Source organism: Betta splendens, chromosome 5, assembly GCF_900634795.4.
Source record: "Betta splendens chromosome 5, fBetSpl5.4, whole genome shotgun sequence".
In the NCBI taxonomy this organism is placed as follows: Eukaryota; Metazoa; Chordata; class Actinopteri; order Anabantiformes; family Osphronemidae; genus Betta; species Betta splendens.
This window is the reverse complement of record NC_040885.2, coordinates 10,080,963-10,093,733: the sequence shown is the minus strand read 5'-3', so window position 1 is coordinate 10,093,733 and position 12,771 is coordinate 10,080,963. Positions and strand designations below refer to the sequence as shown.

Here is a 12,771-nt window from a genome sequence, read left to right as displayed (position 1 = left end):
CCCCTTAGTGGAGGGACCTTTAAAACCTAGGTTCATTATTATAGATGACACATGAGATAAGATGATATATGATGGTCACATTCTCTTTATAAAATCTCACATTTGATTAACAGGCTGTTGTTGGTCTCACATAAATTCAAAATGCCCTTTTTTCCACTGACATTTTAATTATGTCCATAATTTAAATGAATAAAAACGCTTATACATGAATCAGACGGATTTAACAACTTCACTAATTCTGAGGTGAAGGAGGCAATTTCAATTTCTTTGTTATCACAATAAATGTCACTGGTAAAAACTCAACTAGAGATCTGTTGACAGTTACAAATCCAACGTGAGGCAAATGTTTACTTAGACACAACTGCACAATGTTGTGTTCACAATGACAGAAAGTCAATATGCACTTTGGTTCGTCCCACTCAAATTAGCTGAAATGGAAAAACTGACGACGTTCCTTTGTCAGCGTGCACAAACAGAAACAGACTTCCTCTTTGGATGAGTCCTAAAGGAACTGGGAGGTGACTGACAGAAGAGGTTTAAATCAAAAACTGCTGAGTCAGCAGACTGAGACAAAAACAAGGAGTCAGCAGCAAAACCTTTAGCAACATCGCATATCTGCATCACAGCATACAGTAAAAACGCCCCACATGTGGGAAGTCCTGTGTTCTGTGTCCTGTTCTTCGTTCCACTCATAAAACAAGAACTCGACTTTGGATCTACAGGATGTTCAGTCCGTCCTGGCTGAGGTCGAGTCCTCGTTCTCAGGCCTGCAGACGTCTCTACTGCTCCTACATCCAGGACTGCTTTTCATAGTGCAAAGTGAAGGAGGACACACAAACCTCAAATCACATTGGGGGACGGTGACAGTGAATGACTCTGATGCTACCTGTTTCCAGAAAGCCTGGTCTCTGAAGACGTACGGCCTCATAGGATTTGACAAACACTAAAAATTCATCCCTTTGCGACCTCAACAAAATTGTGGATATTTACTGAGAATAAAGGTTTGTTCAATGCCAACAGAGCCGCGCTCCAGCAGCACACGCGCTAAAACTGCCGCCGTGGCACTTCTCTCTTTTCAGAACACAAAGTGTTTGTCTGGAAGCTGTGGGCCAGAACTTCTTTGGCTCAGACGGAGCGCGGCAGACCTAGTTATGAGTCAAGCACTGAAAGCGGTTCTTGAAGAACAGCAGGCCGTTTTTCGTGTGCGCGGCGTCCGAGGAGGCGGCGGGGTAGCGGAACCTGGCGTAGGTCTTGTCGCTCTCCGACCGGCCGACCCAGGGCAGCTTGATCTTGGTGGCGTGGCTGACGATGACGTCGTCGCAGGAGCCCACGTGCAGAGATCCCAGTCCGTCGATGAAGAACTCTGCAAAACCGAACGCAGCCCCGTGAGACGTGGTCGCGTTCGCACGGCGCTGCCCCTCACATCGGCCTCAGGCAACTCACCCAGGTGGGCCACTCGGGCGAGGCGCGGGTCGAAGCCCACCTGCTGGACCTTTTGGGTGCGAGCCAGGAAGAAGTTAATGACCCCGTCCGTGACCACGCAGTTGGGGAAGCCCTCGATGACGTGGTGGTACCCTCGCCTCATGTGCAAACAGTCGCCGTCCTCGCCTCCGGCCTCGATGGAGATGGTCTGTCTGTAGGTGGACGTGTACCCGGTCGCCTCCCGCACCGCACCGCCCACCTGGACACGCACACACGCACGCACACACACACACACACACGCACGCACGCACGCACGCACGCACGCACGCACGCACGCACGCACGCACGCACGCACGCACGCGCACACACACACACACACACACGCACACACACACACACTGACGTCTCTGCGCCGCTGCCGCGCTGCAGCTTCACCGCTCGTTCTCTCACCAGATCCAGGGTCGTCCGCTCTAAAACGTCCACGAGCTTCTCCAGCTTCGTGTTGGCCGTGAAGATGAAGTCATCGTCCACCCACAGGAGGTACTTCGTGGTCACCTGGGAGACGGCCAGGTTCCGGCCCGCGAACCAGCCCTACGACACGCGACCCGGGGGGGGGGGATGAGCGCCAACAAAAGCATCAGCAGCAACAGCAGGAGCGGGGAATTAAAGCGCCCGGCTCCTCCCCCACCTTTCCAAAAGGCATGATGTAGTGCTCGATGTACGGCCCAGAGACCGTTCTGGGGTTCTCGCTGTCGTCGGCGATCACTATGGTGATGGTGGGATAGTATCGTCTGACGCTGTCGATCAGATCGCGAAGTTTGTCATAACGGAGGAAGGTCTTCGTTGCTATGGTAACAAGGGCACTGACGTTGTAGTCGGCTGAGAAGGAACATCACACAGCGCAGTCAGAGAGAGGAGATTCAAACACAGAGCCCGTGTCATGTGTCCACATGCGGGTCGACGCCTTTCACCTCCTTGGGATCCGGTGTTGTAGAGTCTGGGCGTCACCCCGTGACGGATCCTGATGCTGAAGACGGCCTGATGCCCCTCTGTCTCTAGATGCACTAAAACACGTGAGTAAGTATGAAACTCTAGGACTTACTGTGCTCACAACAAAAACAACGTGAAGTTGGGACCGATGTGACGCAGACTCTTCTCTGGGTTTGTACCTGTATCTGCAGTGCTGGGGTGAAACTGCGTGTTTGTGTAGGTGACGAACTGCAGCTGCCGGTTCAGGTTCTGCAGGACGCTGCTCCGCAGACTCATGTGCATCTCGCCGCCGCCCCCGACCTTCACCCCGTCCACGTCTGCTGCCACGTTCAGCGTTCCCAGCGTGGCAGTGATGTTAATCTGCAGCCGGCAGAAGGGAAGAATTAAAAACAAAATAGCAAATGACTGTTAAGTGGAAGAAGAAACTGAAATATTGAAACACTTACTGAGTAGTGGTCTCTGGGAAGGATCTGCAAAGCCAAACCTGGAAAACATTAGCAATTTTGCAGACTCAGTCTCTGCAGCCAAAATCTAACAAAGCCTTTGTAATTTGTGAGAATGCTACTAATTAGTTATTATAGTTTTTATAAAACTAATAAAAGTCATGTCTTGCAATAATCATCAAATCAATATGTTAATATATTTAAATAGCATATTTGACAAGTTCTTGTATAGTTAGTATGTTTCCTCTTAGCTGGCTCAGACATGTGACACAGACACACTTCCTGTAGATCTGGTAACCATGGCGACCAGGTGACCCCCTCTCTGTCAGCACTCACCTGGGATGAGGATTGTCTTCATGGGCCGCACCTCCACGCCCTGTGTTGGATACTGTAAGGGATTGTTGGCCTCTGCTATGAGGACAACATCTGCTGCCGTCTGCGACCTGGGGGAGAAGGTTCACACCTGAGCGATGCACGCTGCAGCCACACACACCCACAAACACTGGAGCAGAGCCTGGCTCTGAACGGGGAAATCACCTCCCCTTCGTCACCGTGCTTCACGGGCTTCGATCCGGTGTGCGGCATCCACTGCGTGTTTAGCGGCGCTCACCTCCTCTGGAAGCTCTCGTACTCTTTGGCCCGTCTCCGTTTCATCTCCTCCAGCTCGGGGGCCTCGAAGGCGGTGTGCAGCGGGTGAGCGGACACGCGCGGGAATAAGAGCTGGGCGAAAGGCAGATTAACTCCTCCGGCCTCGCCCTCACACATGCAGCCGTTACGTGCCAACAAGCTGGAGGGGGATCACCAGAGACACGGATGCGAGGGATATAAGTGAGCGAAGTGGGAGAAATCGATAAAACGCACACACTTAGTGGTAGGAAGCCTCCATCCCAACACTGACCTTGCTACATTATCCCTCACGTGGAAGGGGATGCTGCCCAATCTGGGATCTGGCTCTGGGAGCCTTTCCTCCAGGTGCCGCTCCAGCATCTGCCCTGGCCGCTGCCACGCATCCACTGTGGTATAGGCCCGAGTGGGCCACGAATGGAGGAGCGCCAGTACGAGCACCACCGAGGCCAGGATGGCGAGCAACACGGCCCTCCTCATGGAGCGCATCCTGAAAACTACAACATAATATGCTGCATTTACACGTCCACTGCCCACTTTATTACATGATATTAAATCTTACATTATATTTATTTGCATATCATAAGATTGAATGTATATGACTTTGTCTGATTCTCTTCAGCCACCACCCCCCTTGTTACTATCGCACCCCCAGAGACTGTGTCTGCTCCCCGACCGCCTAAATTATACAAACCACAAGTAAATAAAAAAGAAGTGACTTACAGGCATTTAATAAACATCAAAACTGCTCCTGTTTCGAACCATTAGCTTAATTAAATAATGTGCTCTATTATCTCTCGTCTAACTTCCTGTTAGTCAATGACTTGATAAGTGCCCATTAGATAGATGATAACTGGGCCGCAGCAGTTCACGTTTAACCATATTCATGTACTCAACCTCTGCCTCTATCCAGTCAGTGAAAGATGGTCCTCAGTGGGAACCTGCATCTCCAGAAACCACGTAGAGACTTAGAGAGAGGAGCGAGTGTCTGCCCCATCTGAAAGTCAAGCAAAATAATCACAGAATGCAGCGGTGAGAGGAGAATCATCAGACGAGTTTCTGAAGGAATAAACTATTCAAAGCAACTGGAGAATCACATTTTGGGAAATATTACCTTATTACAGTGACAGCTGTCCTCAGATATACGTAATGACACACGGTGCTGTCACAGGGAACTGGGCAACTCCGAGCATAATTATATTGGGTATATGTATAGAATATTAGTGTTTTTTTCTATTGTGAATGATCTGAAGGTAAGAAACATGTAAGCCCTGACAAACTGCACGAAACCGGACACGGATTTAGGACGGTCAAAATGCGTGAGAGTAGCGCAATTATCTGCAAAGAAAAACAGAAATGAGCAGCCGCGGGCTCATCCGTTTCCTGCACACAGGCCTGTTAGTCCACCTCGCCCAGAATAAACTCTAGGAATAACATGATTCCCTCAATTTGGTCATATTTGATAGAGACATTTATGTATATTGCGAAACACGTGTGTTCTCCCGAGGCACAAAGGCTTGGGCGTTCTGTCGACACTGGCTGCGAATGGTAAAACGCGTCCGCTCCTTCTTTAATGCTCTGTCCGGTAGCGGAGCCTTCAAGTGTACGCGGCGCTGGCAACGCCAGACAATTAACGGGCCGGAGTCCAGCTACAGGCCCGTTTTTGCGGTCAAACCATCAGCCCCGGGAACTCACCACTCTGCAGAGACCCGCGACGTATCCCGTTCACTGCACGGAGGTTGTCCCGCTCAACGGATCTGTGCCGCGGCGATCTTGCGCGTCGTCTTCAATGTGAGGAGACGCTGAAGCAGGCGGCCGCTCATCGTTACACTGCAGGGTGTGGACCGACGCTCATCCAGCCGCAGCCGCACGGCAAGAGAGCGCAGGACCAAGATAACAGCGGCGGAAGATCAAATGCAACGGAAAATGAGCCCACAATTCACAAACTGAAATGACTGGCGATGTTGGGAACATCCATTCAGCCTGAATTCAGGATGGGACCCGTGAATAAACGCAGCTAAACAATTATGTGAGCTTGTGTGCAGACGCGCCTCTCTATGAACTGAGGGGGGATTGTTGCGTGTGCGCGTGCGTGTCCTGTAATCGTATATCGTATATAATCATGTTGAGCAATGTGCGAGCGCGAGGCTACAGAAATATCCCTTGTCTGGGTTATTTCCTGTCTCCCTTTTTTCATATCAGATAAGGATTCAGTGCAAACACTCAAATTGGACATTATACATTTTCATTCAGCATCAACTGGAGATATGTATATAATTACATTACATTAATCTCTGAAAATTAGTGGTATTGTCAAACTGGCTAATAAAATATAACTCGCGCGATGGTCGTTCGCTCCTTGTAACGTCTGACCGAGGTCGACAACGTTCTGTTATTTCGTTTCACAGAGCTAATGGCACCACCCACACAATCTGTGCGGGTGATGCACATCTAACACACAGTAGAGCCGGTCAACGCTTGACAGACACGAAAATTAACCAATGAGAGAGCAACGTTTCTTACGTTGACCAATCAGCTGTTACCATGTCAGGCGTTGTGTGTTTTGCTGCTATGGGTGTATGAGGAGGGAGGCTGTTATCATGGCTGCTTCCTTAGTGCGGTGGCTTAAAAGATTGTACGTTTTCTTGTTGGTGTGTCCTCTCTGTGTCCCGTCCTTCTTAAATTTAGAGGAGCTGAATGACATGAAATATGGAATTCAAATTCTTCCTGATCCCGTCATCCTGGGGCAGGTGAGTGACTGAGTGAGGGTACTTAATAGGGAAGCTAATAGTTAGCCTGCTAGCTTGAAAGTAGCCTGTAACTAACGTAGGGTAGATATATGTTTTCTAGCGCAACAAACACGAACAACGGGTGTTTTGTTTGCATAATCTTATGCTTGTACTTTGCTTGAATGAGCGTTAACTTTGGATACTATTTTCCAAATGACTTGCGCAGCAGTCACGGCTGACAGCTGTCACAACATAACCTTCATCAATGCGTAGCTTAACTTAAATTTGTAAGTATATATTCATAGTTATAGTTGCTAAATCACGCCCTTCCATGCCCTCATGCCATATTCTGCGGATGTTTGAAACTGTCACACTGGAATAAGCTGCAGTTTGAATGGTTGTGTATCTATTCAGACCAAAACAGAGGAGGTTATGATGGTGTCTAGCAAATACAAGCAGCTGTATGAGTGTCGACTTCCAGCGCAAGCAGTCCGGTTTCATCAGGACCCTGCTTCTGAGCCTGACTCACAAGGTTATACTGGACCAGATATCCCAGACCTTCTCAGCCCAATGCACAGTGCTCCATGTCTAGTGAAGGTTGGTACTCTGCTGTGCTACAATATGAGATCCACCAGTCAGATGCCTAAGCTCTTTAGACTGATCATTAGTTTCATCTTCATCTGATTAACACTTGTATTTATGAGGGTTGGAGCCGTTTTCAATGCATATAATACAACCTACATCTGTTGCTTATTAAATAATGTTGTAGCTGCATTAGCGTTATAGTATTTGTAGATGTAAATAATATTTGCTTTAATAGGAATTGTACATTGTGTACATTGTGGACACTGTGTCAGAAAACCCTGACTGATTATCAGAAAGAAATGTATTGCTGATGATATATACATTTTAAATAATCCCTGTGTTTAACTTTTAAGTTTTCTATCTTTCATTCCTACAGACAAAGGACTGGTGGACATATGAGTTCTGTTTTGCTAAACACATCAGACAGTACCACCTTGAAGGTACGATTGGGACTTAGCTCTTGTTTTAGTCACTGTTTTTGTAGCCGTTGCTTTGGCTGATTTTATTATTTTTTTCCCCCAGACACAGAAATTAAAGGGGATTTACTTTTTCTTGGTTATTATGAGTCTGAATTTGATTGGAACAACGAAACAGCCAAGGTAAAGTTGCCTGAATTAATATCTACTGTTAAATAAATTACAATTTATTATGCGTGTTATTTATTATGATTAATTGAATTAAAACATTCTTGGTTTATTTCATAGGCTTCCAAGCACCACCGGCTGAAGCGCTACCACAGTCAGACCTATGTAAATGGCTCTAAGTGTGACCTAAATGGAAGTCCTAGAGAGACTGAAGTGCGGGTGAGACATTTTAATTCAGAAGTCATTTGTATCTCACTGTATGTATGTGACTTTCTTGTTTTGTTGATACAATCAGCATAATTAAACTTTGTATGTTGTACAAAATGACTATTCTGTACCTACGTGGACTTCTCTATTATTTGTAGTTCATTTGTGAGGAAGGCTCCAGTGATTACATTGCTCGGGTGGATGAGCCTCAGTCATGCCGCTATGTGCTCACAATTCACACCGGTCGCACTTGCCAGCATCCATTCCTGCGGCCACCATCCACTGCCAAGCCCCAGGGTATCGTGTGCCAGCCTGCATTAAATGCCCAGCAGTACATGGATTACGTTAAGGCCCAAGTCTGTGAGTTCATAAAAGTTACTTTCTGCTTCCAGTAATGTAATTTTCCTGGAAAAGGATGTGATGCAGGACAAGATTTGTAAACTTGTTAAATACAGTCACAATACAACACACAAAAATCATTCTTCTTGGTCTGTTCTTAGCTGACACAAAACGTAAAGTAGAGCAGATCTCAGAGGAGCTAAAGAGTCTCGATGAGATGTTGGCTGGTAATGAAGGAGTAACAACAGCAGAGAAGTCATCTGCACCCAGTGATGGCCCAGACCAGTCAGACCAAAAAGGTGACCTTCCCATTATATCACAATTTGTAAAATGCAGAAAATAAATATGTCCAAGCATCACAAGAATTTTTCTTCAGTTATGTCAAGTTTTATTTCTTTTGAAACAGAAAATGCTAACATATCTGAGGATGCAGGATCAGATGAGGTAGAGGATTCAGACTTCTGGGAAGGAGTCACAAAACCAGCGAGTTCAAAAACAACCACTTCCCAGAAGGATGGTCAGGTAAAGTGTTTCCGTCACATGACACTATGCTAGTATTCCTGCATTGTCAGTAAATGAAAACCTGAACTTCAGGATAAATGACTGACTTGTTCCAATTTGTTGAACTGAAAAATCCATGTTCACAAATCAGTAGTAATAGTTTGATATGATCTAACCTGTAATAAATATATAAAAGTGCTATACTGTGTACTGTGTCCAAAATTCATATAATCAATTTCCATATCCTCTTTTTCAACCACTAGAGGGTGTAGAGTCCAAACAGGACTAACCTGATTATATTTTTCCTGCAGGCAGCAGATGATGAATATGGCTCATTCACAGACAATGAAGTCATTGATGAAGGTGATGAAGGTAGCTGCTCTAAATTTTTTAGTACACACACACACACACACACACACACACACACACACACACACACACACACACACACACACACACACAATGACTGAAGCTATTTAAGATTGTTTATAGTAAAGATAAATGACACAATGACTGAAGCTATTTAAGATTGTTTATAGTACAGATAAATGAATAATGTCCCTTTTATGCTGACTTTTATTTTTGTCCAGCTGTTCTTCTCCTCAGCTCTGTGAATGGACAACGTAATTTACTGCTTGGTTTGCTGTGTGGTTCATTTTCATTTGTGTATCTTTTTGCTTTCTGACTTCCTGTTTTAGTAGAAAAATTCAACTTTAAAATCATCACTGATCCTGCAGATCTGATGAAGTTTGTTCAACACCTCAAAGAGAGTAACAGGAAGGTCTGTACAATACTTTCTTCTGGTCTTTTGGAAGAGGTTTTGGGTGTGGATATTCTAAAAGTTAAATTTTATTTTTAATTTCAGAAAGCACAAAACCAAGCCAAAAGTGGAAATGACAAACAAACAAGTCAAAGTGTAACAGAGCAGCACAATGAAGAAGATGAATTGGAGGAATTTGAGAACGAGATGGCTGATCTCTCTGTGCCATCAGATAAGATCGAAGAAATAAAGGAAGAAATGCAGAAGGAGTTCGACAACATTATAAATGAGGTTTGAGGCAACAGAGAATGTGATTTGTAGCAGGGCTGTAGTACAGTGCATTAAAATGTAGGAATTTCTTAGAATATGTTACGCATAATGATAATCTCATTCAGTGTAGCCTGGTCCTCTGTAATTCCTGACTTTTTTCTGTGGTAGGCCCAGCAGGAATTGGAGACTGAGGGCCTGAAGGGGGAGTTTGATCGCACTCAAGCAACACAGGCATTGGAGACAACACTGGACAAGCTACTCGACCATTTGGAGGAGAAGGATGTGCCAGATCAGGACACAAAAGGAGATCAGAGGCCAAGTGACCCAACAAGGGGCAGCCCCAGCTTGGCTCCAAAGCAGCCAGGTAAACCACCTGCTTATCCTTCAGTGGTCATGTCTGTGTCCATCCTCCTCATATCCATATTTCACCTGTCTGTTGTGTAGATGTTTGTTTTCTCATCCTCTCAAATACATCCATGAAAGTAGTCTAATTTAAAAAAAAAAAAAAAAAAAAAAAAAGATCCAAGATTGATTTAATTTCTGTGGATAGTTCTCTTACCTCTGCTGCTGTTAATCTATCTGTGGGTGAAAGTTGTTACAAAGTCAAATTCTAAAACCTCAAATAACTACTAATGAAATCTGTAACACAAGTTTAGTAATGCTTTTAGGCCCTTGCCTCCATCGTGTGGCTCTGCTACTTGGGTTTTGAGGTGAACTGTCTTGTGTTCCTTTTTTGTCTCATCACCCCAGACCAAGCAGCTGGAGACCAAGTTAAGATCAAAATTACTAAGTATAAGACAGGCGTCAGCTCTGATGAGGAGGTCAAAGTTCAGGAGATGGGCGAAGGAGACCCCCAGTGGCAGCACATAAAGGACGTGGTTAAAGAACAGCTAGAGAAAGCAGGACTGAAGGCCGAAGGTATGAAGGGGTAGTGCCCTAAACACTCACGGCCCTTTTTCTCTTTGCATCTTTTACCGTAGGCACACAGCTCTGTATTTATCGTCACATCTTTTATCAGGTGGAGGGTTTAGAAACAGGTTTGGTCTTTTCAGAATCACAGTGTATATGTACAGTAGTACAGTGTATACTGCATATACACTAAACATTTCCGAGAAATCTCTGAAAGCCTTGTCATCCTGTGACACACCCATGTCTTCTTCCTTTATATCACCCACCACTATCATTCTTCATTGTGCTTAATTGTTGTGGGGCACAGTTTTTTGTGTGTGGTAATACATGAGCAAGCCATCCCTGACTTTCTTTTTCTTTAGGTAAAATTGAGGTGAAGATCTTGACAAGAAAGAATGCAGAGGAGGCAGGTGATCAGTGGCTGACTGAAGAGGATACAAAGTCCTTCAGGGAGCTCCTCATAAATCTCTTGGTAATTTAAGCTGTGATAGCGACTTTTACTACTGTTTGGCTGCAAGCTTTACTGAAAATCTGGCAGGAATATGCTTTAAGCAACAAACCTAAAACCTGGGACTACAAACTATTATTTTTACACAAATGGCTCATTAACACCATCAATGAGTGTCCTGTCCTCATGTTAGTCTAAAGATTTCTACAGTAGTGAGTAGCAGGTACAACAGGTTACATTATCATGTTTTTCCTGTAATGTTTCGCTGTTGGGCTCTCCTGCCTTAAAACCACATCCTACATAACCAGTTTCTCCCCACTGGTTGAATTTTAGTGCATGTAACCGACTCCTCTCAGTTCTATAGACCGTACTGAGTATGTGCTCTCCTTAACATTCATCATGCAGTATGAGTACAGGTTTGAGTGGTATTTTGGTTGAGGGGGGATCTTTCCTCAGGAAATCTAATAAACTTTCTATCTGAAAGTTTTTGAAATTTTTCTAACCTATTGTATGGTGATTCACCCCCTACAGACAGGAGGCACAGAAGAGGTATACAAAGAGCAGAAGAGGCAGCAGGAACTGGAGAACAATTATAGGTTTGTGTGGGGAGATTCTCAGGAGGAGTCCCAGTCATCCAGCACCTCAGACTCAGATGATGTGGACATTTGAGTTCATTCAGTCCACTGCACCTTATGCAGACCTGCAGGGAGGGGACATTTGCAAAGGAACCCACATGATTCAGTTCTCTTCATCTGTTTGCACATTCAGAAGTCCTGTTTGTGTTTGTGCTTTGGCCTGGCAATATGTGTTTTATTACGCACCATTCGTGTGTTGCATGATAAAACCACAACGTGTCATGTCTTCTTGTGCAGCTGAAGGACCGGCTCCCTTTTTAACGGGAGTCAGTTTTGATAGATGTCTAGAAAAGCCACGTGACAGACAATGTGTAGATTTTTTTAGAAATACTTCAGTGAGTTTTACTGGATATTTGTTGAGAAATTGTCTGCTGAATATTGTGCCCACAGATAAATTACTACTAGCATTCCTGCTGGTCACGAGAGGATTAGAAATTCCACAGGTTTGTTTGTGTTACAGAAGTTCTTGTAAACAGATAGTGGCACTTTATACTTTTGAAACAAGCTTCTGTAAGCAGATATATCACAATTCCACAAATGTTTTGGGTTCTGCCTAGCTTTTTCTATGTTCTCATAAAGGGACTTAAAAGAACAGCACGCAACTGAGTTTGAAAAGATAAATCTGTTAAGTGTGTACTTTCTGTTTCTGACAAGAGCTTACTATAGTTAATTTACACTAGGTTAGCAAAGCTATGCCAAGACAGCTATAGAGTCAGTCAGACACATTGTACCAAGATGATTTATTTGCATAAAACTTTTCTATCCTTCAGAGTTGTACCAACAAGGGCTTAATTTATACAGTATGTGAATAATTGTGGCAACTTGGAACTCTACGTGTACATAATTACTGTGGGAATATGTTTCTGCAATGATCTGTTGTATATTAGCACAAAATGGGGTTGAGTCGCCCGAGTAAACATGTTAAAACACTCGATGTTGCATATGAACCTTATTTCCTTCTGCGAAGAAGCTGAAACGGCTGATAATGTGTGTCACGATTGTGTTTGCCTAGGATCACTAACGCAATAAAGGAATAGTAAAACCAGGTAAACCACAGGGAGCAACACTTGACGTTTGTGATATACAACCAACTGCTTCAGGGAGCAGTCTCGAGCACAGCTATAGTTTCAACTGCACATATGTTGAGTACAAGACTAAATGCTTTGATCACAGTATTATTAAGCAAAGCTGTTATGAAATATGATATTTATGTATGTATAATCTGACTAAAGTCCATCTGAGCTGCCTTGTAAATGTGTTTAGCACTTTTTTTTTCTTTTTTTTTAAAACAAATATACAATTAAGTCTTATGGACAGTGTTAGTT

The 12,771-nt window shown here is 44.6% G+C and overlaps 2 protein-coding genes across 4 annotated transcripts; one reads left to right on the top strand and one right to left on the bottom strand.

Moving 5' to 3' along the window:
• Positions 1 to 67: 67 nt before the first annotated feature.
• b4galnt1b (beta-1,4-N-acetyl-galactosaminyl transferase 1b) lies at positions 68 to 5,757 on the bottom strand. Its single transcript, XM_029152213.3, has 12 exons — positions 5,175 to 5,757; positions 4,377 to 4,476; positions 3,754 to 3,976; positions 3,466 to 3,642; positions 3,192 to 3,298; positions 2,859 to 2,896; positions 2,592 to 2,772; positions 2,394 to 2,486; positions 2,111 to 2,301; positions 1,873 to 2,013; positions 1,444 to 1,681; positions 68 to 1,363 (listed from the first exon to the last, which is right to left on the bottom strand). Exons 3-12 carry the CDS (start codon positions 3,966 to 3,968, stop codon positions 1,146 to 1,148), a joined length of 1,599 nt encoding a protein of 532 aa, XP_029008046.1. The 5' UTR covers positions 3,969 to 3,976; positions 4,377 to 4,476; positions 5,175 to 5,757; the 3' UTR covers positions 68 to 1,145.
• Positions 5,758 to 6,030: 273 nt separating this feature from the next.
• Positions 6,031 to 12,378, top strand: os9 (OS9 endoplasmic reticulum lectin). 3 transcript variants are annotated; one of them, XM_029152202.3, is made up of 15 exons: positions 6,033 to 6,229; positions 6,623 to 6,805; positions 7,170 to 7,233; positions 7,316 to 7,392; positions 7,498 to 7,596; positions 7,743 to 7,944; positions 8,085 to 8,222; positions 8,330 to 8,445; positions 8,736 to 8,796; positions 9,126 to 9,205; positions 9,290 to 9,475; positions 9,623 to 9,818; positions 10,205 to 10,372; positions 10,726 to 10,835; positions 11,343 to 12,378. In XM_029152202.3, the coding sequence occupies exons 1-15, from the start codon at positions 6,059 to 6,061 to the stop codon at positions 11,478 to 11,480; spliced, it is 1,989 nt and encodes a 662-aa protein (XP_029008035.1). In that variant the 5' UTR covers positions 6,033 to 6,058; the 3' UTR covers positions 11,481 to 12,378. The 3 variants fall into 3 exon arrangements, with proteins under 3 accessions (XP_029008036.1, XP_029008035.1, XP_029008034.1); XM_029152201.3 differs by having other exon boundaries at positions 6,034 to 6,229; positions 9,123 to 9,205; XM_029152203.3 differs by lacking the exon at positions 10,205 to 10,372 and having other exon boundaries at positions 6,031 to 6,229; positions 9,123 to 9,205.
• Positions 12,379 to 12,771: the final 393 nt, after the last annotated feature.